The sequence below is a fragment of the Carcharodon carcharias genome, chromosome X (genome assembly GCF_017639515.1).
Source record: "Carcharodon carcharias isolate sCarCar2 chromosome X, sCarCar2.pri, whole genome shotgun sequence".
Classification (NCBI taxonomy): domain Eukaryota; kingdom Metazoa; phylum Chordata; class Chondrichthyes; order Lamniformes; family Lamnidae; genus Carcharodon; species Carcharodon carcharias.
In genome coordinates, this window is record NC_054507.1 from 21981734 (window position 1) to 22008493 (window position 26760).

The 26760-nt window shown below is 41.1% G+C and overlaps 2 protein-coding genes across 2 annotated transcripts in view; both read right to left on the bottom strand.

Annotated features, from left to right (window-relative positions):
- On the bottom strand, positions 1-21748 carry LOC121273217 (leucine-rich repeat flightless-interacting protein 1-like). Its single transcript, XM_041180230.1, has 5 exons — positions 21468-21748; positions 7784-7870; positions 3664-3834; positions 2945-3034; positions 1-2206 (listed from the first exon to the last, which is right to left on the bottom strand). Exons 1-5 carry the CDS (start codon positions 21549-21551, stop codon positions 191-193), a joined length of 2448 nt encoding a protein of 815 aa, XP_041036164.1. The 5' UTR covers positions 21552-21748; the 3' UTR covers positions 1-190.
- Positions 21616-26760, bottom strand: part of LOC121273218 (ras-related protein Rab-5B) — a 23332-nt gene continuing 18187 nt past the window's right edge. The window contains exon 6 of the mRNA XM_041180232.1: positions 21616-21750. Within this exon, the coding sequence (XP_041036166.1) occupies positions 21746-21750 (5 nt within the window). The 3' untranslated portion in view covers positions 21616-21745. The remainder of the gene's footprint in view (positions 21751-26760) is intronic.

Consider the following 26760-nt stretch of genomic DNA (forward strand, 5'->3'; position numbering starts at 1 on the left):
TTAATTTGGACCTTTTTACTTTTATTAAGTGTGATTTACCTTTCAAATAAAAAAATGATTATAAATGAAAGAATTGATACTAAGATTATTTAAAGATCCAATTCAAACATGTGCAGAGTTTACATAACTTTAAAGAAGCCTTTCCCCTATGTTGAGCTTCAATATTCCAGAGATGAAAGACCTGACAGTTTTACGAAACCCGGCATGTGTCTCTGTGTTTAATGTGTTGCTTGGTGCTCTCGATAGTACTTAAATTTTCCCTCAACTCCACATCATCTTTAGTTGTTGTGCTCTCAGGGTCTTCTTCAGTCTTTGGTTTGTTTTCTTGAATGTGTGTGTCTGTTTTTGGTTCAGATGCAATGCTTTCTGCTGCATCATGCATTTCGTCATCAGATAGATCAGCCACGGCTCTTTCGGCTTCTTCAACGAGTTCTGTCGTTGCTTTGTTTCCTTCAGGGACCGTCAGCTCCAGTCGACCATCAACCAGCCCCTTCCTACACAGCTCATCATTCGTTTTTTCTTCAATCTCACCACCTGTTGATTCTATACCTTTGTTCTCTTTTTTCCTGTGCTGTCCTTGCTTTGCAAGTACATATTCTTCATCCTGTTCTTTTATTTCATCTTCTCTTTCCCCATCTGTCTCACTCCTCTGACCATCAACATAGTCGTCGCTGTTTACTTTCCCCTCACAGTCAGAGAAACTCTTCTGCTGTGTAATTATATTTTTAAACAGTTGCCCCAACATATCAAGTGCCCCCTTTTCCTTCCCACCAGTGTTTTGTCTACCTTCATTCTGTGTTTCCTTCCCTTCTATGTGTGCTTGCCCATCTATTACAGTTTCCTGCTCGCTCATGTCTAAATTCGCATTTGTTTCTTTCCACTCTTTATTGCTACCATGTGATGGATCTTTTCTCGTATCTACTGTTTTGGTGACATTCTCTCCCTCTCTTGCCCTGCTGTCCTCTCCTTCATTTACTTTATTTATAAATACTTGTAGCTGTTGATCCATTTCTTCATTCTTTACAGGATTTTCATACTCTAATTCTTCCTCACCTCTTTGACTCTGAACCTCATCCACAAATACCTCCTTTCCATGCATTCCTTCATGCTGTTCAGCCTCGTCCAGCCACACATCCCGTTTCAGATTCACAGAATCTTCACCTTTCACAAGGTCTGAAACTGCTCCCGTCATGCACTGGAACTGTTCGATGATCTCCCCTCCCTCTCTGCCACTCTCTGGCCATTTATCCTGAGCGCTTTCAATTCCACCAGCCAATTCTTCTCCACCACATTCTATTTCTTCAGCTTTATTATCCATTTCCATTTTTTTGTAACTAATTTCTGAAGCTGCTATTTCTCTATTCTTCTCTATAGTTCCCTCCCAACTGGACTTTCCAGTGGTCATTTTGTGATCTTGTGCCAAACCCACTTGCTTAAGAGCCTCTGACATACTTCCCCAAACTTCCACTGGCTTTTCTTTTACCATCCCCAAGTTTTTACCACCACACATTTCCATCATTATTTCTTTCTCTTCAACTTGCTTTCTTACTCCCCCCTCCATTCTGTTACTCAAACATTCTTCATTCGATACTTCCTCTCTTGTTCCAGGCTCATTTCCCTCACTTTTCTTTTCATTCATTTCCTTTTTGTGTACAGTTTCCCCTGAAGTCACTTCATTTACCTCCAATATTAGCTTGTTCTGTTCTCTCTCCTTGCATTCCTTATATTCTGTGTCCTTTTTTCCACTCCCCAATTCCAACTGTTCTAAAGCTTCACTTCTATGGCCTTCCATAACTATATTTGATCCTTCTCTCTCAGTTGCATAATGATGAATGCTGTTCATTTTTTCTACAACTGTTATATTCTCATTATCCTCAATCAGACCAGTAGATTCTTCCACACATGTATCAGCTGCACCCTGTTGTGTGAATATGTTCATACTTCCCTCTTGATACTTTCCATTGGAGATATCTCCAATTGTTTTTGTTTTCTGCAGCCTGTTGGATTTGGTTTCAAAGCTGCCGTTTGCTGAATGTTTCACCTCTGCATCTTGAAGGGTTGCTACTGAGTCCTGAAATTGCTCCATACTGTGCTTCCCCACTTCGTCTGATTTAAACTCAATTTTCTTTGCATCCGAGTTTCCCTGATATTTGAAGTTGCTCTGAATATCCTTATCCATATTCTTTGTGGCAGCTATTTCAGTGTCCTAAGGAAAAACAACAAAATTAGTTAACTTGGAATTGAAGTTATTGGTGCAGATGGGATGGCTAATTGCACATATTGACATTTGTTTCTGAATGTCTAAGCAGTCACCTACTGTCCAGTTTGGTTACTTGGCCCTATTTGATAGCCAGGAGGCAGATGGTAAGAAGGGGCAAGCCTAATGACGAGTAATCCACAGACTGTACTTTCCCTCAGAGCAATATTAAAGAGCACTATTCTCACAATAAGGGGCCATTGAACATTTTCCATTTTCCCTTTGTAGGTTAGGTCATTGCAATACCAGAGGACTGCTATGACATAGCTGCAGACTGGGTTTGTGGCAGGTAGTGAGGGATCCAACATGAGGGAAAAACCTACTAGAGCTTTCCCTCGCCAATCTACCTCTCGCAGATGCATTAGTCCATGACAGTGTAGGTAGGAGTGACCAGCACAGTCCATGTGAAAATGAAGTCCCACCTTCACACTGAGCATTTTTATAAATCTATTTACTGGATGTGGGCGTCGCTGGCTATGCCAGCATTTATTGCCCATCCCTAATTGTGTTGTGTAGCCTGAGGAGGAGCTGGGTGAGTGGTAGAGGAAGAAAAAAAAAATAGTGCTAGGCACATTGTGCTTGGCACCTAAAAGTTCCAAGAATGATTTTTCCTTTGATCAAATGCAATTTCCCCAAGGTCCTGGCTGCAATGTACTGCAAGCTAAACTTTGCTTTATTAATTCTTACCTGGCTCTTCTTTCTCTCCTCCAACTGCTTCTCCATGAAATTAATCTTCTGCTGCAATAAGTGCTTGGCAACTTTCTCAGTCTCCAGTTCCTGTTCATGCAATTGAGAAAACAGCAATCACTCAACAGCTTTCTGTCAGAGTCCATTTTTATTTAAAATGTACTGTTCTTTTGTACTCATAAATTGGGGGATACCATTGTTTGGAAAGGAGAGGCTTTGTTTGTTTTGTGTATCCAAAACTTCAGGTCACACATAGCGTAAAGTTCATCCTATACTGTCCCAATTATGGGCTTTAACACCTATCCTCTATAGAGCATCCTTACTCCTCCAGTGATATTTCCCACACCATCTTGTGCCTTATCTTGATACTGGATTGGAGACAGTTTTCCAATGCGAAATAATAGCATAAAACACTGGGTTAAGACCATTAGCATGCTAATAAAGAAGTTAATTTGTTAATGCTAAAAGCTCAATGAAGAACATTAATAAAGCCATATCGCGGGAAGGCAAGTTAATAGGGATTCTAGGTTAGGGCTGGGTGAGGGGGGAGTATTAGAATTTTATTGATGAGTTGTATAGAAAGGAGGGAACACCATTCCAGGCTTTTAGCTATTATTGGTACCTTCTAAGTATGGTTATTGTCTTAAAAACAATGTGACTCTATAGAATTCCTTTAAATTTCAGGTAAACATGAAAGTAATGGACACATTTAATCATACCCTGTGCATTTGTGTATGTTTTCTATGGAGCTCTGCCAGCTCCTCCTCTGTGCTCTCTAGAATGTCTCTCAGTTGCTCCACCTCATACACGAGTAAAGTCTTCTCAGTTTCCAAATGGTCGATCGACTGAACTGCATCCATGTACTTCTCTTCAAGGTCTTCCTGGATGTCCTAAACCAGAGCCAATATAAAACAACTGTATTCCTTCATGAGGTTTGTATTACACAGAAAATAACGTTCAATGACCACCTGTCGATATGTACAACATTCTGGTATAGCAAGAGCACAAACATAATTTGTGATGGCTAACGTGTAAAATTATACATCACTTATCTCGATCAAGTTAAAAGTCTCAGTGGACCACCAGAGTAATTGATGTCTGCAACAGCCTCCCAATAAAATGAATGGGGCCAATTAACGCCTCCTTAAAAGGTGGTAAAATAATATTTGGAGAAGGACAGAATTAAAGTTATTTGTAATGATTTAGATGCTGCTGGTAGGTATTGGAAATGTTCCATGTGAAATAGCATTAGACATTAGTTGAAGAGCATAGGCTGCAATGACAAAATGACCACCTGAAGTTTTCACACAGGTATCTTTAAGGGGCTGGGAGAAATTGCAGAGGGTATAATCTTCTTGGAAATTACCCATAGTTAGTCAATTCTCTGAATAAACAAACAGGGTAGAGTCATAACAGCATACATGTCCTTGGAAGGAATGGTGAGGTTAATGGCCTTCTCAAGTTTAATATTTTCTTCATGTATTAGCGCTTAAGCCATGCGTTAGAGCATTGAAAGAGAGCCTACAGTCAATGTGTAATTAAATGCTCATATTAATGTTCCTATGTGATGCTCATGGACTCCAGTGACTTGTAATAATAATAGTTTGCACATAAACACAAGCTTTGTAATATCTGAGTTTTTCTCAATGGTGGCAACTGGAATTAATAGATTAGTCTCTGTCAACGAATCTGTCAATGAATCCCAGGATACCCAATACTCTGTCAGGACCAGACTCCAAGTAGGAATACCTGATCAGCAGTTTGTTTTTCCAATAACTCATCTACCTGTGAAATAAATACAAAGCAAAGAAACACATTATTGTATGTTGGTTCAAGAGCATATCTTACGTGACCAAGGCCTATTTCAAAGTAAGTCAGTTCACTTGTGTACAGGCTTCCCACCGCCATTCATTTCAATTGATTCAACAACTCCTCCCTGAAGCTTCCATTTTGTTCTAATCCACAAATTATGGTGACAAGAAGGATATAACATCTAAATAAGATTCACCCTTTCTCCACATATCAGGGTTTTCTAGTGAAGTTACAGTGGAAGATCGGGAGATCCCTGCAGAAATTCTATCCTTTTATGTCTAACTACCTAACAGGTTGTGCTGCCTCCTTTACAAAGCTACCACTCCACAGCAGACACAGTGACACAGAATGCAGAACTGCTCCTGCAACTCTAAAGCGTGTCTGTAATCTCTGTTAAGCCATCAAGAGATGGTGCAGAGATGAAACTTTGCCAGAACAGGTGCGTCCACTTGGGTTTCTCCCAGGAGCCTGTGGCTTTGCACAAGGTCCTGGGAAGAACTTGTGACATAAAACACGAAGAAATACTAAGGCAAGGGTACATATTTAATTTTAGAGTACTGCTTTCTGGAAGTTCCTGGTTCTTTTAAAGTATTTGGTTCACAAGCACCTGTCCCAAGCAATATTTACATTAGTGATAAATACACCAGATGTTAAATAATTGAAAAAGAAAGTATAAGTCTATGAGGGAAGGGCAAGGGAGTGGGATGAATCAGAAAGCTCTACCAAAAAGAGCTGATGTAGGCACAATGGGCTGAATGGCCTCCTTCTATGATTCTGCATTAGTAACTTCAACATGTTTGTTTTTTCCACCCATTATGGTTTGGCTTTGAGAGGCTGATGAGCTATGAAATTATAATCTTTTACAGCACCTCGAGGCGCTATTTGGCCCATCACACCTGTGCCAGCTCTTTGAAAGGGCTATACAATTTAGTCCTACACACCAGCTGTTTCCCCAAAACCTACAAATTGTGTGAAATTGTCAATTTTCCCTTTATTCCAAACCCAATTCCTTTCCAGAAATGTTTGCTTAGTACTTTAACAAAAATTCACAGTCAGTACCACTTAGAAAAATTAGATCATAGTATTAAGCCACATGTATTTCTGTCTTTTAATATCAACGTGTACACTGATCATTGGGAGAGTCGGAGTTATTTAGGCAACTAATTCAGGGAACTCAGTAATCCAACTGAGGACAAAAAGAGGGTAATTAGCAATGATAAATCTATAGAAATACTTGAAAAGGAAAAAAATACAGGGCCATGGGGGAAGAGTAAGGGGAGCGGGACTAACTGGATTGCCCTTCAAAAGAGCTAGCACAGATTCAATAGGCCTCCTTTTGTGCTGTACCATTCTATGACTCTAAACAATTCTCTCAATCTCTCAGCAGAGGGAATAAAGTTGTTATCTCTTATTGTTCAGCTAAATTTTAAAGCAGTCCTGACAGGCGACAAGGAAGAGTGTGGTCACAGAGGCACCAATGCTGTGACTGGCCATCCTTCCCTGGCATTCATCATCTGTGTCTCATTAATAGCACACTCGCTTCTGAGTCAGAAGGTTGTGGGTTCAAGTCCCACTTTAGAGACCTTAGCACATAATCCAGGCCAACACCAGTGCAGTACTGAGTGTGCGCTGTACTTTTGAAGCTACCATCTTTCAGATGAGACATCAAATTGAGGCATTGTCTGCCTTGTCAGCTGAACGTAAAACATACTATTAAAAAAAGAGTGGGGAGGTCTCCTTGGCCAACACCTATCCCTCAACCAACATCACTAAATTATCAAACTGCCCGTACTTTCCTCCATTATAAACAGTGAATTACAACATTATAACATTTCAAAAAGGTACTTCATTGGCTATAAAGTACTTTGTGATGCCCTGAGGTTATGAAAGACAATATATACCGGTGGCATAGTGGTATTGTCATTGGTAATCCAGAGACCCAGGGTAACACTCTAGGGACCCAGGTTCAAATCTCACCACAGGGGAATTTGAATTAAATAAAAATCTGGAATTAAAAGTCTGACGATGACATGAAACCATTGTCAATTGTAAAAACCCATCTGGTTCACTAATGTCCTTTAGGGAAGGGAATCTGCTGTCCTCACCTGGCATACATGTGACTCCAGACCCACAACAGTGTGGTTGACTCTTAAATGCCCGCTGAAATGGACTAACAAGCCACTCAGTTGCATCATTTTGTAATAAAAACAGAAAATGCTGGAAAAACTCAACAGGTCTGGCAGCATCTGTGGAGAGAGAAACCGAGTTAATGTTTCGAGTCCAGTATGACTCTTCTTCAGAAGTCTTATTGTTTAGAAGACTCGAGACGTTAACTCTGTTTCTCTCTCCACAGCTGCTGCTGGACCCAGATTTCCAGCATCTGCAGTATCTTGTTTTTATTTTAGTTGACATTTTGTTTTGGGTTTTGCAAGTGCAGGCTGGTTGAGAACGGTCTGTACTCTGCCTATTGCATGCTGTTTGATTCGATCAGCCAATCACTGTGACAAACGGCCTATGCACCGGCACTGAAATTCATATGTGACATTGCTCAGTTGTGTGTGTTAATATTTTAAAACTGGAGTTATATCCCTTCTCAATCTTGCTTTGAATATCAATCTGTCTTCATTACACAGCAAACTACTTCAGCACAGCATGGAATTCATCTTAAAATGGATAAGTGTCAAATCATTATTAACACATTGCGTAAGTCAGTTAAATACTGCGGTTTCATTGATCAAAGTTAGTGCTGGGCAGTGGGACACTTATCCACTTTTTGTGCCCAATGGCAGCAATGTGTTTGTCTGTAAAACTGTCTCTCCCAATACAAGAAGTGCCAGCAAGGGACTGTTTCCACATCCTGTGCCTCAATCCAAAGATTTCTTTTTAAATGAGGTGGTTCTGTATTGTTATTGTCCATGTCATTTGTTCCCAATAGGAATTAGTTTTCATCACATCAGCCATTTATTTCTACAGGAACATCCTGTGCTGGCCAAAAACTTAAGCATGTGTTCTGATCCTATGCTTTACCTCTTGCTGCTGTCGCACCAGTTTCTTCGCACAGGCCTCTTTGGCCTCAGCAAATGAAGCTTTCTTGGCTTTGGACTTTGCATCAGCCTGGAGGAGAAACAGAAAAAGAGTAAGCCAGGTCATGGGCCTCAGTCAACAAAATCAAGAGCAGAAAGGTTGAAGGGATTGGTCAATCTTGGTATCAGCACAAGCAGCAACAAACCACCAGCTTATCAGCAAGAACTTCCGGGCTACCCAAAATAAAAATTCTACCAAAACCAACATTATTTATTTTGTATGCATCTTCCTACAGATTAGTTCTTCTTTGGGTCAGCAGGCTGCATTCTCCTTTGCCAGCATAAGTCCACATTCAGTTGTGTCAGATGAGTTTGCTGTTGGGTAAAACAGAGGTTTTCTGCTGATTGATGCTTTACCTCAATGAGGTGCGTAAACAGCCCGACTGAGAATGGATGAAATTCATCTTCTCTCTTTATGGGTCCCTTGTTAACAGCACATTTCATCGTTCAGCCAAACTATTACATGTCATGACTGCACAGTTGGCATCAAGCAGCAAATGGCCAGCAAGATGGCTGTTTAAGTATGGGATTAATTCAAACACTCTTTCCCCTTTCTGGTGGTGAAGATAATCAAACCAACATTTATATAAAATTTCCTACAAAGTGAAAAAAAAGAGTATTTTTAACATACAAGAGTATTTTAAATTACAACTTATGTTGTAATTTAGTCGGGCTAAAGGTCCTGGCTCCATGTTATATGTCCAGTACCCAGAGTACTTATTAGGAACATTCATTGCGCAATGTGAAAATGGCACTCAGCCTGTGAAGTATTTTTCCTTAAAAAGATTGAAACCATGGGTCGGTTATGGGTAGTCCATGGCATCAACATCCCCACAATACACACGCCCACCCATACCCTTCAGTTCTAGATATTCGATTCTCTGCATTGTTTTATTAGACAAATTCACTTCTCCTGCTTGTCTAGCCTCAACAGCCCAATGTTACTAACTTTTGAGGTGGCTAACCTTTATTTGTTCCATAGGACATGCGGATCATTTAATGCAGTTAAATAATCTCGTCATGTCACATTTTTGTAGTGCAGCCAAGCCTGTCTTCCAACATTATTGATGTTTTTAAACAAAAAGGTCAGGGACAAAGTCCTTGATACCGTTTTTGCTCTTAAAAAATGTTTAAAAGTGGCTCAGTTAATTTGTCCATTTCCTTATTGTATAGAATGTCTGCACAAAACAACAAACTACTTTAGCATTGACTTGGAATCTGCCTTGGAATTGATCAATGTCAAATTTTGATTAAATTACTACATACTTTAATTAGCCATTATGCTGATTTAGATAAGTGAAGTTGGGGCTCGGCAATGGGACACTTCCACTTCTTGTACCCAGTGTCAATCTCATGTCTGACTGTAACAGTGTTTATACAAATACAGGGAGACCCAGCAAGGAGCTGTTTCAACCCTAACTCGCGTGTTCTCAAGGGACATGAGGTCTAGTATTGGCTCTCCGAGAAAGTCAATTGGGCCAGAAACTGCACCTTCTCAGTAATCCTAGCAGAAGCAGGAAATATTAGTCACAATGAGCCCTAACTCCATTAATGCCATCACACAATGACATGGCATGCTGTCTGGTAATTGCAATTTTCCTTTATGACAAGCATTTTATGCAAATTCAGCTCATTTGTACAGGACTCTTGCCTCTGAGTCAGAAGGTAATGGGTTGAAACCCCATTCCAGAGACAGTGCTGAGGGAGTTCTGCACTGTTGGTGGTGCCATCTTTCACAGGAGACATCAAGTCATTGCAACACCCACCTGTTCCAAATGGATAGAAAAGGTCCCAAAACAAGGGCAAAACAGGGAGTTCTCTCAATATCCTGGCCAACATTCAATCCTCAGCCAATGATACCAACAAAATTAAGTGTATATTTATCTCATTGCTGTGCATAAATTGGCTGCTGTGTTTGCTTATTTAACACTTACCAAACTTCAAAAGTTTGCAAAGACGTGAAAGGCAAAACGTAAATGAAAATTCTTTCTGACGCTCACTGGGAGGCCCTCATCTGGCGCACTGCCCAGCCTTCTTCCTCTCCTGGGATACAAACTGGTGGTGGAACTTCTTGTATGGTAGAATGGCTGGTATTCCCACCACTATCTTTCAGGTACATTTAAAAAAGACTTGCATTTATATAATGCCTTTAACAACCTCAGGTCGCCCCAAAGCGCTTTACAGCCAATGAAGTACTTTGGTTCCTGTGGAGGTTCTTCTGATCATTCTGTGCAATTCTGGGGGCAAGAGCCACAGAAACTATGGACAAAATGGCATAAAAAGCTCCACACTGCTTTTCTATCATCTCTGTGGCTCTTGCACCAAGGTTACAATAAACAAGCAGGGGAGTGGGACTAATTGGATAGCTTTTTTAAAGAGCCAGCACAGGCATGATGGGTCAAATGGCTGCCTCCTGTGCTATGTCAATTTATGATTCTGCTTGTAAATTGCAGAAATTTACTCGGGTAGTTAGCTGTTCTCAGCCAGGGTAGTAACATCCTTGAATTAGGGAGGCAAAAATCAGGCCAGGGCTTCTGCTTCTGATTGGTATCTAGTGACCCATTCCGGAAGTAGCACACATGTAAGCAACAGATGAAGATAAAATTGGTGGTGGCTAGGCTGAACTCCCTGCAATTAACTAGAATGCCAACAATCACTGTCTAGGTTGCTAAGCAGCAGGAAGAACGATTCCTTGGGCAGGGTGTTAGAGAGTGATTGGTGCCTGTGGAGTCAACAAGCCTCGAGGAGGGGAGGTGGTAATTATTTTTCAAAAACTACTCCAAGTAATAATGCAGTTACTGGATCTTACAGTTTCTTCTCAATTAAATATAGGCTCTTCTCAGAATCATAAATTGACATAGCACAGGAGGCAGCCATTTGACCCATCATGCCTGTGCTGGCTCTTTAAAAAAGCTATCCAATTAGTCCCACTCCCCTGCAGCCCCATACATTTTCCCCTTTTAAGTATTTTCTCAATTCCCTTCTGAAAATTCCTGAATCTGCTTCCACCATTCTTTCAAGCGACGCATATCAGATCATAACAATTTGCTGTGTAAAAAAATGTATTTGTCTCACCTTTGGCTCTTTTGCCAATTATATTAAATCCGTATCCTCTGGATACCGACCAATGGTTTCTCCTTATTAACTATATCAAAATTGTACATGATTTTGAATGTCGCTATGAATCTCCTCTTAACCTTCTCTGCTCCATGAAGAACAATCCCAGCTTCTCAATTCTCTCAACATAGCTGAAGTTTCTCAGCTCTGACACCATTCTAGTAAATCTCCTCTGCACCCTCTTCAAGGCCTTACCATCCTTCCTAAAGTGCCCTGCCCAGGATTGGACACAATACTCCAGTTGGGGCCTAACCAGTGATTTAAAAAGGTTTAGCATAACTTCTTGTTTTACTCTATGCCTAGGAATAAAGCCAAAGATCATGTTTTTTTTTAAACTGATTTTTCAACTTATCCTGCCACCTTCAAAAGACCTGTGTCCATATACCCCCAGGTCTCTCTGTTCTCACATCCCCTTTAAAAGGTGCACCTACAAAATAATTAATTACAGATTAAATCCACTATTAATTTTTGTTTTATAAACTAATAACAACATGCATAAGAAATGACAGATACTAAAAGTACAATATAAATATAACAAGTGCAATGAAGATACTCAAAATAGATTAAATTACCCATTGTAAGAAAGCTTCCAGCTTGAGCTGAAGTGTATTATCAACTTAATGAATAAGTTCTTGATGCTATCAATTCCATCTCTCTCTACTCCAGTTCAAAAAAGTTTAAACTGAAGAGCTTCACAATTTGTTTTGACCATCAGTTTTCAGAAGGCCTTACTGCCTCAAAAACTCCAACACTGAACTCTTCAAAAAACAGCATTCTGTGGATTATCAGCTGGTTTATTCTTTCCCAAAAATTACCTCACACTTAAGAATGATTAAAAATAGGAGAAAGACCACAAAATACACATCTTAATTTACAGAAATTCAATGGAACACTTTGCACATCACAAATATACAAGTTATCATAAATGGAACAATTTGCATTTATATAGCACTTTCAACATAGAAGAGCATCCCAAGCTGCTTCACAGGAGCTCAGGCAATTAAAAGAGTTTTCTCAAAATTAAATCAGGAAACAAGTCTGTCTAATATCAAATACACAATTTAAATTATTAAACAAAAGAGATAAAAGAATCCAGGCTTGGTCACACCAGCTGAAAACAAAGGAAACTTAATCAGTTCCAAGTCCCAAAGTCAATCACAGTTCTGCTCAAAGCTCCAACATGATAATGCACCTCCCAGTTGGTGACTTATTAATTTAAAAATTAAACTGAGATGAGGTAACAAGTTTTGCATTACTATATTCCAGCTCATATAGGTCAAGACAGTGTTGACAAACTGTCTGGCAGACTCTAAAACTTGATGAACTGGATTGTTAAGGTACATGCATGTGTTTGAAGGTGGGGGGAGAAAGAGAACAGGGGTTAGGATTTAAAGGTGTAATCTCATTGGAGTTTTACAGGTATGCTCTTTATACATTATAATCAAATATGATCATATGCTGCCTGTGGGAATTGTTTCAGAGCAACTTGTTCTGCTTCTTTTATTCTTCTCCTTTCAATTCTCTCCATTAAGTGCTGACTTTTGCTGGATATGCTTCCATATATCCCAGTAGTCCTCTGGTATCTCACCCAAGATGTTATTCTTCAAAACAAAAACAGAATTACCTGGAAAAACTCAGCAGGTCTGGCAGCATCGGCGGAGAAGAAAAGAGTTGACGTTTCGAGTCCTCATGACCCTTCGACAGAACTTGAGTTCGAGTCCAAGAAAGAGTTGAAATATAAGCTGGTTTAAGGTTGGGGGGGGAAAGAGAGAGAGGGAGAGAGAGAAGTGGAGGGGGGGGGTGTGGTTGTAGGGACAAACAAGCAGTGATAGAAGCAGATCATCAAAAGATGTCAACAACAATGGAACAAAAGAACACATAGGTGTTAAAGTTGGTGATATTATCTAAACGAATGTGCTAATTAAGAATGGATGGTAGGGCACTCAAGGTATAGCTCTAGTGGGGTTGGGGAGAGCATAAAAGATTTTAAGATATTTAAAAATAATGGAAATAGGTGGGAAAAGAAAAATCTTTATAATTTATTGGAAAAAAAAGGAAGGGGGAAACAGAAAGGGGGTGGGGATGGGGGAGGGAGCTCAAGACCTAAAGTTGTTGAATTCAATATTCAGTCCGGAAGGCCGTAAAGTGCCTAGTCGGAAGATGAGGTGTTGTTCCTCCAGTTTGCGTTGGGCTTCACTGGAACAATGCAGCAGGCCAAGCACAGACATGTGGGCAAGAGAGCAGGGTGGAGTGTTAAAATGGCAAGCGACAGGGAGGTTTGGGTCATTCTTGCGGACAGACCGCAGGTGTTCTGCAAAGCGGTTGCCCAGTTTACGTTTGGTCTCTCCAATGTAGAGGAGACCACACTGGGAGCAACGAATGCAGTAGACTAAGTTGGGGGAAATGCAAGTGAAATGCTGCTTCACTTGAAAGGAGTGTTTGGGCCCTTGGACAGTGAGGAGAGAGGAAGTGAAGGGGCAGGTGTTGCATCTTTTGCATGGGCATGGGGTGGTGCCATAGGAGGGGGTTGAGGAGTAGGGGGTGATGGAGGAGTGGACCAGGGTGTCCCGGAGGGAGCGATCCCTACGGAATGCCGATAGGGGGGGTGAAGGGAAGATGTGTTTGGTGGTGGCATCATGCTGGAGTTGGCGGAAATGGTGGAGGATAATCCTTTGAATGCGGAGGCTGGTGGGGTGATAAGTGAGGACAAGGGGGACCCTATCATGTTTCTGGGAGGGAGGAGAAGGCGTGAGGGCGGATGCGCGGGAGATGGGCCGGACACGGTTGAGGGCCCTGTCAACCACCGTGGGTGGAAAACCTCGGTTAAGGAAGAAGGAGGACATGTCAGAGGAACTGTTTTTGAAGGTGGCATCATCGGAACAGATGCGACGGAGGCGAAGGAACTGAGAGAATGGGATGGAATCCTTACAGGAAGCGGGGTGTGAGGAGCTGTAGTCGAGGTAGCTGTGGGAGTCGGTGGGTTTGTAATAGATATTGGTGGATAGTCTATCACCAGAGATTGAGACAGAGAGGTCAAGGAAGGGAAGGGAAGTGTCAGAGATGGACCACGTGAAAACGATGGAGGGGTGGAGATTGGAAGCAAAATTAATAAATTTTTCCAAGTCCCGACGAGAGCATGAAGCGGCACCGAAGTAATCATCGATGTACCGGAGAAAGAGTTGTGGAAGGGGACCGGAGTAGGACTGGAACAAGGAATGTTCCACATACCCTATAAAGAGACAGGCATAGCTGGGGCCCATGCGGGTACCCATAGCCACACCTTTTATTTGGAGGAAGTGAGAGGAGTTGAAGGAGAAATTGTTCAGCGTGAGAACAAGTTCAGCCAGACGGAGGAGAGTAGTGGTGGATGGGGATTGTTCTGGCCTCTGTTCGAGGAAGAAGCTAAGGGCCCTCAGACCATCCTGGTGGGGGATGGAGGTGTAGAGGGATTGGACGTCCATGGTGAAGAGGAAGCGGTTGGGGCCAGGGAAGTGGAAATTGTTGATGTGATGTAAGGTGTCAGAGGAATCACGGATGTAGGTGGGAAGGGACTGGACAAGGGGAGAGAGAAGGGAGTCAAGATAACGAGAAATGAGTTCTGTGGGGCAGGAGCAAGCTGAGACGATCGGTCTACCGGGACAGTTCTGTTTGTGGATTTTGGGTAGGAGGTAGAAGCGGGCCGTCCGAGGTTGGGCGACTATCAGGTTGAAAGCTGTGGGAGGAAGATCCCCAGAGGAGGAGGTCAGTGACAGTCCTGGAAACAATGGCTTGATGTTCAATGGTGGGGTCATGGTCCAGGGAGAGGTAGGAGGTAGTGTCTGCGAGTTGACGCTCAGCCTCTGCGAGGTAGAGGTCAGTGCGCCAGACAACAACAGCACCACCCTTGTCAGCAGGTTTGATGACAATGTCAGGGTTGGACCTGAGAGAATGGAGTGCAGTAAGTTCAGAGAGAGACAGGTTAGAATGGGTGAGAGGAGCAGAGAAATTGAGACGACTAATGTCGCGCCGACAGTTCTCAATGAAAAGATCAAGAGAAGGTAAGAATCCAGAGTCTGAGCCTAGACTGCTGAGTGTCAACAGGCACTATTTAACTCTGAGGTGCCTCCGGGTCAAGCTCAATTTTATCTGCACTCAACATCAACATGCAAATACTTCCAACAGGTTACTGAATGGCAATCAAGCAGGAACCCTGTCTGAATTTACTTCACTTCCAACACAGGGCTATTTGTAGCAGCCAGACCACACTGCTGTTCTAGCTTAGCTTACCTGCCTAATGTAGCACAAAACAAAATCAGGTCCTTTCAGATCTGTTTGACTCTAACAACCACATGTTGCATTTATGCATAGCCCCATCATACAGAAGCAGCACCGATACTTTAAATGGTGGTCACATAGCATCTTGGAGCTCACTTTCGGATCGTTTTGATGCAAGGCTAGTAAACAGTCTCCTTTAATGAATTCCTTCCCTCACCTTTGACTTTATTTTCCTGCATTTTATTGTAAAGCAAACTGATATGACTTATGAAAAATCAAGACAGTTTCTTGAGGGAAGGAGAAACTGCAATCGGAATTCAATTTCACAAATGCCCTTGATAAGTGGGAGCCCTACTGTGGAAAGTTACATTCTCTCATAAATTCACCAAACTGTAAAAACTACAAAACAAATAATCACACAACACAGGCAGTCTCTTAAGCATGGACACATCATAGATGGCTGACTCACAACAGCCAGCGTAATAAACTGGTGCCAGCATATCCAACAAAAATAGGTGAGCACACCACTGAAAGCTGACCCCACCCCAAAGCTACACATCCATTGTTGGACTGCACGTGTGTTTGTGGTATTTTCACTGCCCAGGAACGCAACAGCTTGTGTTAGAGAACATGCTATCTCGAAGTACCGTACCTTGGTACGGTATGAGATGTTTAATACACTTAAGCAATGATCTGTTACAACCTCCAGAAATCTGATACTTCCTCTCTTTGTTGCCTCCCATTCCTTTTTTTAAATTCTATCAATATGCATGCTTATCCTGTATTTTTCAGATGCTGACTGACTTGCTGAGTTTTTAGTCTTTCCTGGTTTTGCTTATGCAAAAACAAAGAGTAGAGTATGGATTTGCACATGCAATTTCCCACAGTACAAGATTACAATCTCAACACATACATCATCAGGAATTGGCACCAAATGGAGGCCTGCACAAGGAGAGAAGGAAAGGTCATAGGGCACAATCATCATCAAGAGGTGCGCAAACAGCCACTGGCAGAGGCTCTCATCAGTATATGTTGCAAATATTCAGCACCATAGCATTTATGCAGCCTGCAGGAGCAGAGAATCATTAACTACTGCTCTTTTGTAGTCAGTAGCAAGAGGAACGGGCTCCCTTTAACCTTCACCCTCATTATCCTCCACTAGTTTCCAATTCTTCAGTACATTGACTTGACAATCCTTAGCTTGAGCCTTCAAATTCCTTCATTTTACCTCACTGCTGTTCATTTGCTTGCTTTGAAACTGCTGGGTTAAGGTGAGCAAATCTCAGATTGCAGAGATAACTTAAACATCTCATAACTATCAAGTGATTGCTCCAAATTTGAAGGCAGCTGTTCTGGGTATGCGTGCATATTCCTTTATCATATCTGGGGAGACTAAATCCTACTGATAACATTACTAACTTTTTCCATTTTCTAGGAGGCTCCCCTCTAAAGAAACTCCCCAGTTACAGGACAAAAATCATCAAATCCACAAGAATGATACTGGGACTGCTGAGAAAAATAAACTATTCCAGTGAATTGAAATTTCTTAAACAAAATTCAACATGCACAGCACCAATGTTCTGGTACCTGTAGGAAGGCAGGATTAGTCATGTGGGGTCAAGGCCACTGTGGGGTACAGTGTAACAAAAAAAGGATGATATGACCATAATTGGATTCTCAACTCCCCTTCAAAATAGTTTGGAAATCATATGCACTGTTAATATATAGATTAAAATATTAAGTAATTTTCATACAGTACTATTAGTTCTATAGTCATGGCACATGGCAGCTCTATTGCCTTTGAGTAGTTTCTAATAAGAAAAGAAATCCATCTTTTATCTTAATTAGGTGTCAGTTGTGGCTCAGTTGGTAGCACTCTCACTTCTGAGTCAGAAGGTTGTAGGTTCAAGTCCCACACCAGAGCCTTAAGCCGGCTGACAACTCAGAGTGTTGCATTACCAGAGCTGCTGTCTTTCAGATGTGATGTTAAACTGAACCCCAACTGCCCTTTCAGGTGGAATCCATGGCGTTATCTCAAAGAAGAGCAGGGGAGTCCGTTTTATCCATCAATCAACATCACAAAAAGAGATGAACTGGTCATGTTAGATTTGTCGAACGTATGGTAGCTAAACTTATTGATGACACCAAGATAGGTAGGAAAGTAAGTAGTCAAGAGGAGGTAGAAAGTCTGCAAAGGGATATGCACAGGATAAGTGAGTGAGCAAAAATGTGGCTGATGGGGTATAATGTGGATAAAGGTGAACTTGTTCATTTTGGCAGGAGGAATAGAAAAGCAGGATGTTATTTAAATAGAGAAAGATTGCACAACTTTGCAGTACAGAGGAATCTGGATATCCTGCTACATGAATCACAAAAAGTTAGTGTGCAGGTACAGCAAGTGATTAGGAAGGCAAATGGAATGTTGTAATTTATTGCAAGGGGAATGGAATATAAAAGTAGGCAAGTTTTACTGCAGCTGTTCAGGGCCTTGGTGAGACCACATATGGAGTATATACTGTGTACAGTTTTGCTCTCCTTATTTGAAAAAGGATATAATTGCATTAGAAGCAGTTCAGAGGAGGTTCACTCGACATCCCTGGGATGCAGGGGTTGTCTAATGAAGAAAGGTTGAAAAGGTTGGGCCTTTATCCATTGGAGTTTAGAAGAATGAGAGGTGATCTTACTTAAACATATAAGATCCTGAGGGGATTTGATAGGGTGGATACCCAGAGGATGTTTCCTCTTGTGGGGTAGACTATAGCTAGGGGACATAGTTTAAAAATAAGACAGAGATGAGGAGAAACTTTTTGTCCCAAAGGGTCGTTGGTGTGTGGAATTCTCTTCCCCAGAAAATAGTGGAGACCGGATCTTTGAATTTATTCAAGCAAAGTTAGGTAGATTTTTGTTCAGCAAGGGAGTCAAGAGTTATGGAGGGCAGAAAGAAAAAAGTGAAGCTGAGACCACAACCAGATTAGCCATGATCTTACTAAATGGAGGAGCAGACCCGAAGGGCAAAATGGCCTACTGCTGCTCATATGTTCCTATGCTGTTTGTGGGATCTTGGTGTGCTCAAATTGGCAGCTGTGTTTCCTACATCAAAACAGTGACTACACTTCAAAAGCACTGTTGAAGTGCTTCAAGGCATCCGGTGGTCATGAAAGACATTACACACATGCAAGTGTTTATTTCTTACTTTCAGATCCCTGCTCCCATGTAAACAATACAGACCCTCCCTATGTTTCTCAGTTTAGAGGGGATGGGGGCAAAGAATGAAATTATGTGACGCATCCACGTGACTGTCGACAGCCCTGGGAATACTCAGACAGTTTCAGCATCAAATATTGTCAGCTGAGGCATAGCAGCAGCAGAGCTGGAAAAGTCAGGTAATCTAAAGGAGATGTTACAGCCCTGTAAAGTGGAGGAGATAAAGCAGCTCCAAGCAACATCTGTATTTATATTTCAGTCAGTAAGCCTTCCTGAGTTATTTCTCAGCTTTCCCAATACATCTGGGCCTCTGCAGCTTGTTTCAACTCTTCCCTCCCCCACTGGCTAACTTCTCAGCTATACCACTTCAATTCTTTCTCATATTGATGATCCAAGTTGTATTTTCCCCCTTTACAATTGTTCTATGGCTACAATATGTTAATATACATTCAAACCTTTCAGTGTACATGGTAGAGGATACACAGTGTGCTGTAGAAATAAATAAACTTTACAGGATAGATTGGATTATGGATGACCAAAGGAATTGATTCCAGCAAATGGTGGTCACTGTGTACTTGGTTTAAAGATTAACTAGCAGTTCTGGGTGAGTAACAAGTGAACAAAGATGTTTTTTTTAGTGAAAAGTCAAACATTGCCCTAGGCAAAAGCAAGGAATTTAATAATCAGGAAGGCCAATTCCACCCATGTTACGTTATTTGGCCAAAAAGACCCCACAAGTCTGGCGCAGACATGTAGGGCCAAGTGACCTCTTTCTGTATCATAAACTTTCTATGATTCTAAGCCCTCTACTGCAGCAACCAATTGCTTCCTAAATGATCCCAGGTTTTTCGCCTCCAACCAGACCAGAATAATTGAATTTGGATACTGAAAAATCAGCCCCCCAAAAGGAGCAAGGCCAGTCATTTAAAAGTCAAGTAAAGTGCTGCCTTTTGTGAACACTACGTCACAATTAGTTGATGATATCTTCCTGGAAAGTCATTCCATGTCTTGACCACTGTGTGTGTGAAGAAGAATTTCGAAATATCAGTCCTAAATTTAATCTTTTAATCATTAGACACCTTGTCGAACTAGAAGTCAGCCTCAGATAATCAATTTCAAGAAATCCAATTCTCTACAGCCTTCCCTCATAATCCAGGCTCTTGACAATAAAAAAAAAATCAGCATTGCATTCCAGTGACTCCCTTGCTTCTCGGTGACCAGCTCTGAACGCATAATTCAAGGTGAGGTCTGACCAGAGCTCCATACAATTTGGTTATGACTTCCTCTGACTTGTGTTTTACAATTTTGGCTTTATAGCTCAATATTCTATTTTCAATGAAGCAGAAAAGACCAACAGATTAATTAGAAGTTTTTGAATTTATGATATGTTGAATAAGAAAAGATTATTTCCTCCCGATTGTGGAGTCAGTGACAGGGATCTTCAATTTAAATTTGCCACTGAGGTAAGGGAGCAGAGAGATTTGGAAAAATGTCTTAACTCAAAGAATTATTAGAACATGGAATTTTGCCAGAGGAAATGGCTCAGACAGAGATCATTGTATCTTTTAATAGAAAATTGAATAAATATTTGAAGCAAAATAACAGAGACAAAGCAGTGCAGTGAGATTAGTTTGGAATTGCTCTAGGAAAGAGCCAGCACAGACACAATAGGCGAAATATTCACCCTGTGCTGTAAACCTGCATGGATCCTGAGTTAATGGAACCATAAAATAACATGCCCCAGCTCTGTATTTAATTTAGTGATTTCAGCCAGGACATTGGTCAGGATGTTACAATTGGCCTACACACCTCTAGGTTAGGGAGGAGGGATAAATCAAGGTAGAATAAAATACTACGGATACTGGAAATCTAGAACAATAACAAAAATACCTGGAAAAACTCAGCAGGTCTGACAGCATCTGCGGAGAGAAACACAGTTAACGTTTCGAGTCTGTATGACTCTTCAACAGAACTAAGGAAAAGTAGAAAATAGATGAAATATAAACTGGTTTGGCGGGGGGGGGAACAAGTAGAACTGGATAGAGGGCCAGTGATAGGTGGAGATAGCCAAAAGAGGTCATAGACAAAAGGACAAAGAGGTGTTGACGGTGGTGATATTATATAAGGAATATGCTAATAGGTGACATTTAGGGTAGAAAGCAGGACGAGCAAGGTACAGATAGCCCTAGTGGGGGTGGGGTGGGGGGAAGGGATCGAAATAGGCTAAAATGTAGAGATAAAACAATGGATGGAAATACATTTAAAAATAATGGAAATAGGTGGGAAAAGAAAAATATACATAAATTATTGGAAAAGGGGGGGGGATCAGAGGGTCATGAATCTTTGAAATTCTCTTCTCCAGAGAGCAGTGGAAATAGGGTCAATGAATATTTTTAAGGCAGAGGTAGATAGATTCTTGACTAACAAGGGAGTCAAAGGTTATCAGGGATAGGCAGAATGTGGAATCGAGACCACAATCAGATCAGCCATGATCATATTGAATGGCACAGCAGGCTCAAGGGACTGAATGGCCTACTCCTGCTCCTAATTCGTATGTTTGTATGTATAGAAGTGGATAAACAGACTCCTGGAAAGGTAAACTACACACAGTGGAAGTCAACATCTTCAGGAGGCATGATTTTCTTTTAAAAGTCAACACTAAGATAAAGATCAATAATATGTAACAATTTTTCCCTTTGCATTTGTACAGGAAATTAAGTGAATTGGATAGAGTTCAACACAGGAATTTGAATAAAGGCCTTTAGGTGTGGCAATGGCTGAAGGAAACTAGTAAGGAAGTCATTTCAGACCAAGAGACCGGTTTCAGCATCATGCTTATGAAATCGTATCTACCTATATATCCAGGGGCCTGATCGCCACTTGTGACATGTAACAGAGGAGACACAGAACCTGTTTCCCTTTTATTGACTGGCTTGGGGGTGATAATTGAGGGATTCATTATTAGAACCCATTTTTGTTTTGAAAATAAAATGCGTCATTAATTGTAACTATTTAAACACAATACTTAAAAACAAACAAACTGCGTCTCTTACCTCTTGAATTATCATCATCATGTTTTCATCCTCGGACATTTCTCTCGACAGGAACCTTCTCCGGGAATTGGCCGGGGTCCCCATCACCCCGCCTTTGAATCAAGCCTCTTGTTGCCTTTCGGAGATAAAGTTAACCAAAGAAAAAGTTGCTCAGAACGCCAGAACTTCTGGACAAACTTTCTACCGACCCTTCAGCGAGTAGATTTATTTGGCGCAGAGTACTGCCAGATTTGTTGTTTCATTCTTTCCAAAGTACAGTATCGCCATCTCCGGACCCATCAGCCTGTTTGAAAAACAAAAACATTGACTTTAAAAGGCTCCTCCACACAGCCACTTGCACTGCTCAAGGTATTTCTGGATTGTGGCGGTACCACCAGTCCCGCCTGAAACTTGGGAGGCTTTTGGGTCCTAGCGCCAGAAGCTCCAAACCACCGATGGGAGAGTCAGCATTGTGTTATTATTTGTTTTAAATAACAAAAATATTCAGATCAGATTTGTGTAGAATTTTGAATGGCGAAGGCAGGAGTGGCTTGCAAAGCTGATTGCAAATCCGCAGTTTTCCCCCATTTCCCCCCCCCCCCCCCCCAAATTAGACAAGCAGAACAGGTTATAGAGTTTCTCCTCCTCCAAAAAAAAATGCGAGTTTTAAAAAAAAACATGCGAGTCTTGACTGGCCTAGTCAGTTTGACTAAAGGCAGTTCAATAGATATATTGTAATTAAAGGTGAAATAACAAACATTAAGATTAAACATTTTAAACATAAATTTGCATGCCTGAGAATATGTAGGTGTCAAAAACAAGATGTAATTAACTTAACAGGAGAAAGGCCATTTATCCCCTCAAGCCATGATTCAATTTCTATAGATCCTGAATAATCTGCACCTCAACTCCATTTACCAATCTTAGCTCCACATCCCTTGCTTTCCTGACCTAAAAAAGACTCTCAAACTTGAAAGCTCCAACTGACTCCCAGCATTTCACAGGAAGAGAATTCCAGATTTCTACAACCTTTTGTATGAGAACACGCTTCCTGATTTCCTGAACGGACTAGATTTAATTAGGATTATTTCCCCTCATTTTTGAGTTCCTTCACCAGTGGAAATAGTTTCTGTATTTAACCTATTGAATCCTTTCATCATTTTAAACACCACGATCAGATCACGTCTTGATATTCTATACTCAAGTGAATACAAGCCAAGTTTATACAATATTTTGTTCTCGAGGTTCGGTGCCTCAAATCTGAATGCAAGACACCAGATGGGGTCTAATCAGAGCTTCATACAACTGAAGCATAACTTCCCCCCTTTTTCAGACGCCTTGAGACAATGGCCAACATTCCACTAGTCTTTTTGATTACTTTTTGTACCTGTCCTGTAGTTTTAAATAATGTGTACCTACCCCATTCCCCCAAATCGCTTTGCTTTTCCACAGGCACTAGTTTCTCATCATTTTGAAAATACTCCAATTTATCTTTTATGGGTCCAAAGTGCATTACCTCACATTTGCCAATATCAAACTCCAGTTTTGAAATGCCTCCACACTTCTTCAATATATTTCAGTTGTTAGGGAGTCAAAAGAGAAATAGAGAGCCTGCATCCAAACTGTTAACTTTTATGGATACTTACAAACCTGCTTTGCACTTCCAGCTTTTTCTCTGTCTGATGAGTTGAAAGTGTAATACAAGTTCACTAACACTTAAAAAGTAAATTTTTCTCTTCTTGGGTCATCTGCACCATGTACTGTTTTCTGGCTAAGTTGCAGGCCGGTAATCTACCCCCAAACCTCAGACAACCCATTCTAGCTGGTTATTGTTAATAATTAAAAGCGCACAAGAACAACCTCCAATAACATCATTGAATTTTCCACTCACTCACTTCCAAACTCGCAGTTCTAAAGTTGTGTTTGTTTATTTAAACAGGACAGTAATGGCTGTGGGCCTAAAAAGATAGGCAAGACACTAATGGTTGTACGTAACTGTTGTGTCCATAATATTTAAAACAGCAATGTTTTTAAGCAAAAGGAAAGTAAGCAGGATCTGTGTCTATAAGCAATAAAGAGTGGAGAAAAAGAGTTCTCTTTCCTTTTCAAAAGCAGTATTTTGTAATGGACAATGGTTCTACAAGTAATGGGAAAGAAGGAAGAAAAGTAAGACTCAAAACCAAGTCCAATCCCATCTTCCCCAGAGATCCAGGAACACACCCTTATGACTTGCAAATTTTATTTTTGCACAATAAAGCCTGAAAACAAGGTACTCGAGTTTCCTGTATATCTAACAAGTAATGAAGTGATGCATTAAGAATCCACCCAGAGATATAGGAAATCACACATACACTCACTGAAAGCAATTTGGATATATATCAGCAATACAAGGAAGGATCTGGAATGCTGTTACAAGTTTAGGAAGTGACCTGTGTTACAATTCCCACAAGATTGGTATCTGCAATTGAATCCAAGGGAAGCAGAGCCACCAAGATGAACCCTAAGCTTTTAAGTTGTTTGCGACACTTCCGTTCTCTCCCTCAGCCCTTCATTGGAAGTTGATTAGGAGCCCAAATCCTCCACAACTTCTGATCCAGAAGCAAGAACATTAATCAACTATGCCAAGGCAGCTTCAATATGCAACCTTGACTGGCTGCAGTTCCCAAATTAGATTCCCATGGTGCTATATGAAACCACAGCACTTTATCATGAATCTCTATATTTATGCCTCCAATCCCATTCTTAACCTGATGCTTTTGAAAGGAAACTAGATGAGTACATGAGAAAAAAAGGAATGGAAAGATATGCTGAGAAACTGAGATGAAAAAGCTGGAATGGGAGGAGACTCCTATGGAGTATAAACACCAGCACTGACTAGTTTGGACAAATGCTCTGCCTCTGTGCTGTATATTTTGTGATCCTGTGCAATAATAATTTATCTCTGTGCTGCACATCATTGCAATTACCTGATGACACCATTTGGGGAGGGGGAGGGGTGGTTTTAATGATTCCAATAGCTTCACCATTCTAGTTGTCATAAATATTGATTTACTAAAACACTAAGACAATATTGGCTGAATCCCAGAAGCAAATTCAGACGGAGAATTCATCAGAAATTGACCATTTTTTTCCATGGTAACTTTCTCAAGCTCCTTGCTGGAAAACAATTCCTTCAACATCTTTCAATTCTCTGCTCACAAACCAACCAAAGGGCAGAACAATGACTTCAGTCACTGATGCTAACCACAAAAAACAAGCAAAAACTGGGTAGGTTCCTGCAGGAACAACCCAATTTGTGTCAGCATGCATTAGGATTCTTGCTGGTAAGTGCACATGTAGGCAGGTGAAGACATGAGCAGGCTGGTGTGCAGGATATGTATCAGAACTCAAAATAGCACTTTCATATTGGCATTTGCTCAAGTTAGATTCTGGGATACTGCCATACATTAGGTAGCTGCCAGTTTACACTATCCAATCCACTTAGTTCAGTCGTAGAAGGATGTATAAAGTGTCTGGGGAACCACAAAGTGGGGCATTTGTGATTGTTTGGGGTGGTGGGGGTTGGGGAAGCTGAACTCTAGGATTGATCAAAATAACTTCATATCCCTTGTAGAACCATTAAGGGGCGGAGTTCACAGTAGATTTGTAGAAGTTGAAGAAAATGATTTTATGGAGTTTAAGTTGGAGGAAGGTCCTGCTCATCCAGGTCATAATTTGAGATGCTTGCTACACCAAGCAGACCTTACACTTTTAGATGATGTTGCCATTGCAAAGGAAGGAAACCAGAAGCCCAACTAGTCCCCACCCTCCACATCTGGCTGAACCTGTTCTCTCATTGATGACTGTATCAGTGCCTTTTCCTGCTCTTGCTGGGAACTGGAAAACTTCAACTTTGCTTCCAATTTCCGCCCTTCTCACCTTCACATGGTTCATCTCAAACACTTCCCTTTCACGACTGAGGATAGGCTGTCGATTAATATTCATCATAAACCTGACTCTGACCTACCTTGACTACACTTCCTCAAACCCCACCTCCCTGTAAGGACTCCATTCTATTGTTTCCTCAGTCTCTGTCACATGTGTTCTGATGATGTAACCTTCCACAACAATGCATATATTAGGTGACTGATTTATGGAACACCTCTGGTCAGGCCACAAGCATGACCAAGCTTATGGTTGCTTGCCATTTTAATTCACAACACTGCTCTCATGCTCATTTCCATGCATGGCCTGCTGCAGTGTTCTAGTGAAGCTCAACCACAAGCTCAAGGAACAGCACCTCATCTTCTGGTTAGACACTTTACAGCCTTCTGAACTTAACTTGGAGTTAAGAACGTCAGAGCATGAACTAAATCTACACCCCGACCCCTTTTTGACAGATGCCATTTTCATGTTTTTGCTTTCAGAGCTGTCCATTATTCCAGCATTTACATTCACTCTAGACAAATGCTGTGTCTCATAACAATGCAAAAAGATTGAAATAACACGAGTAACACCAGCTAGAACAGAACCTGTAGACAAAAGCAGCAAGAGGTTGCACTGCAGGGGAGAAAATGTTCAGCAAGAGGAAATGTCTTATACTTGAAGGCAGCAGGTTGCAACATGCAAACCAATCATTATGGCTACTGCATTAACTGAGACATGGGATCTTCCCTAGAAAGGATCATTCACTGCAGAAGTCAGAAGATATTTGGCTATGCAAGTTAAATATAGCTGGCTCCACAGAAAGGAAGTGAGTTGCTGAGGCACAGGTCAGGTAATGACTTTTGGTAATATGGTAGTATCTGGCTACAATTACTTGGAACAAAAAAAACATTACCACTAATGCACACGAATGATGTAGGACAAGGTTATCACAGCAACCAATGCAGGTGGAACTACACCCCACCCAAAGATCATTGTCTTAGGGGTGGGGAGTAAACAAGTTATCAAGGAAGAGATTCAGGATAAAAACCTCAACATTTCAAAGGTCATCATTATACTGCTGTAACGAATTAAAGAAATATGTATAGTCAGTGATGCCATCGTGAACCTGTGTCTTGCTCAACATTCTTCATCGCTCACCACTGCCCTGCCAAATAATATCACTAAAGGTCAGTCATCCATTGTTTGCCGTTTCAAGCCTTGCTGTGAACATTTTGGCCACTGCATTTGTCTGCAAAGATATTGCTGCACTTACCAAGTGGTTGAGATCTGGGTGACCAGAAAAAAAATGCAGGTTGAAAAGTCAGCAACTAAAAGCAAAAAAGATACACAGAAATATGCACAGGTGATTCGACAGCTAAAATACCAAAGTGAACCTGAATTGTAGCCC

What these genes read in the sequence shown, in the direction of transcription:
- LOC121273217 (XM_041180230.1), bottom strand. Translation starts at nt 21,551, where the DNA reads ATGGGGACCCCGGCCAATTCCCGGAGAAGGTTCCTGTCGAGAGAAATG. An exon ending in TGGTGCGACAGCAGCAAGAG is followed by an intron (nt 3,835 to 7,783) that starts GTAAAGCATAGG and finishes GCTCTGGTTTAG; the next exon opens with GACATCCAGGAAGACCTTGA. An exon ending in AACATACACAAATGCACAGG is followed by an intron (nt 3,035 to 3,663) that starts GTATGATTAAAT and finishes TTGCATGAACAG; the next exon opens with GAACTGGAGACTGAGAAAGT.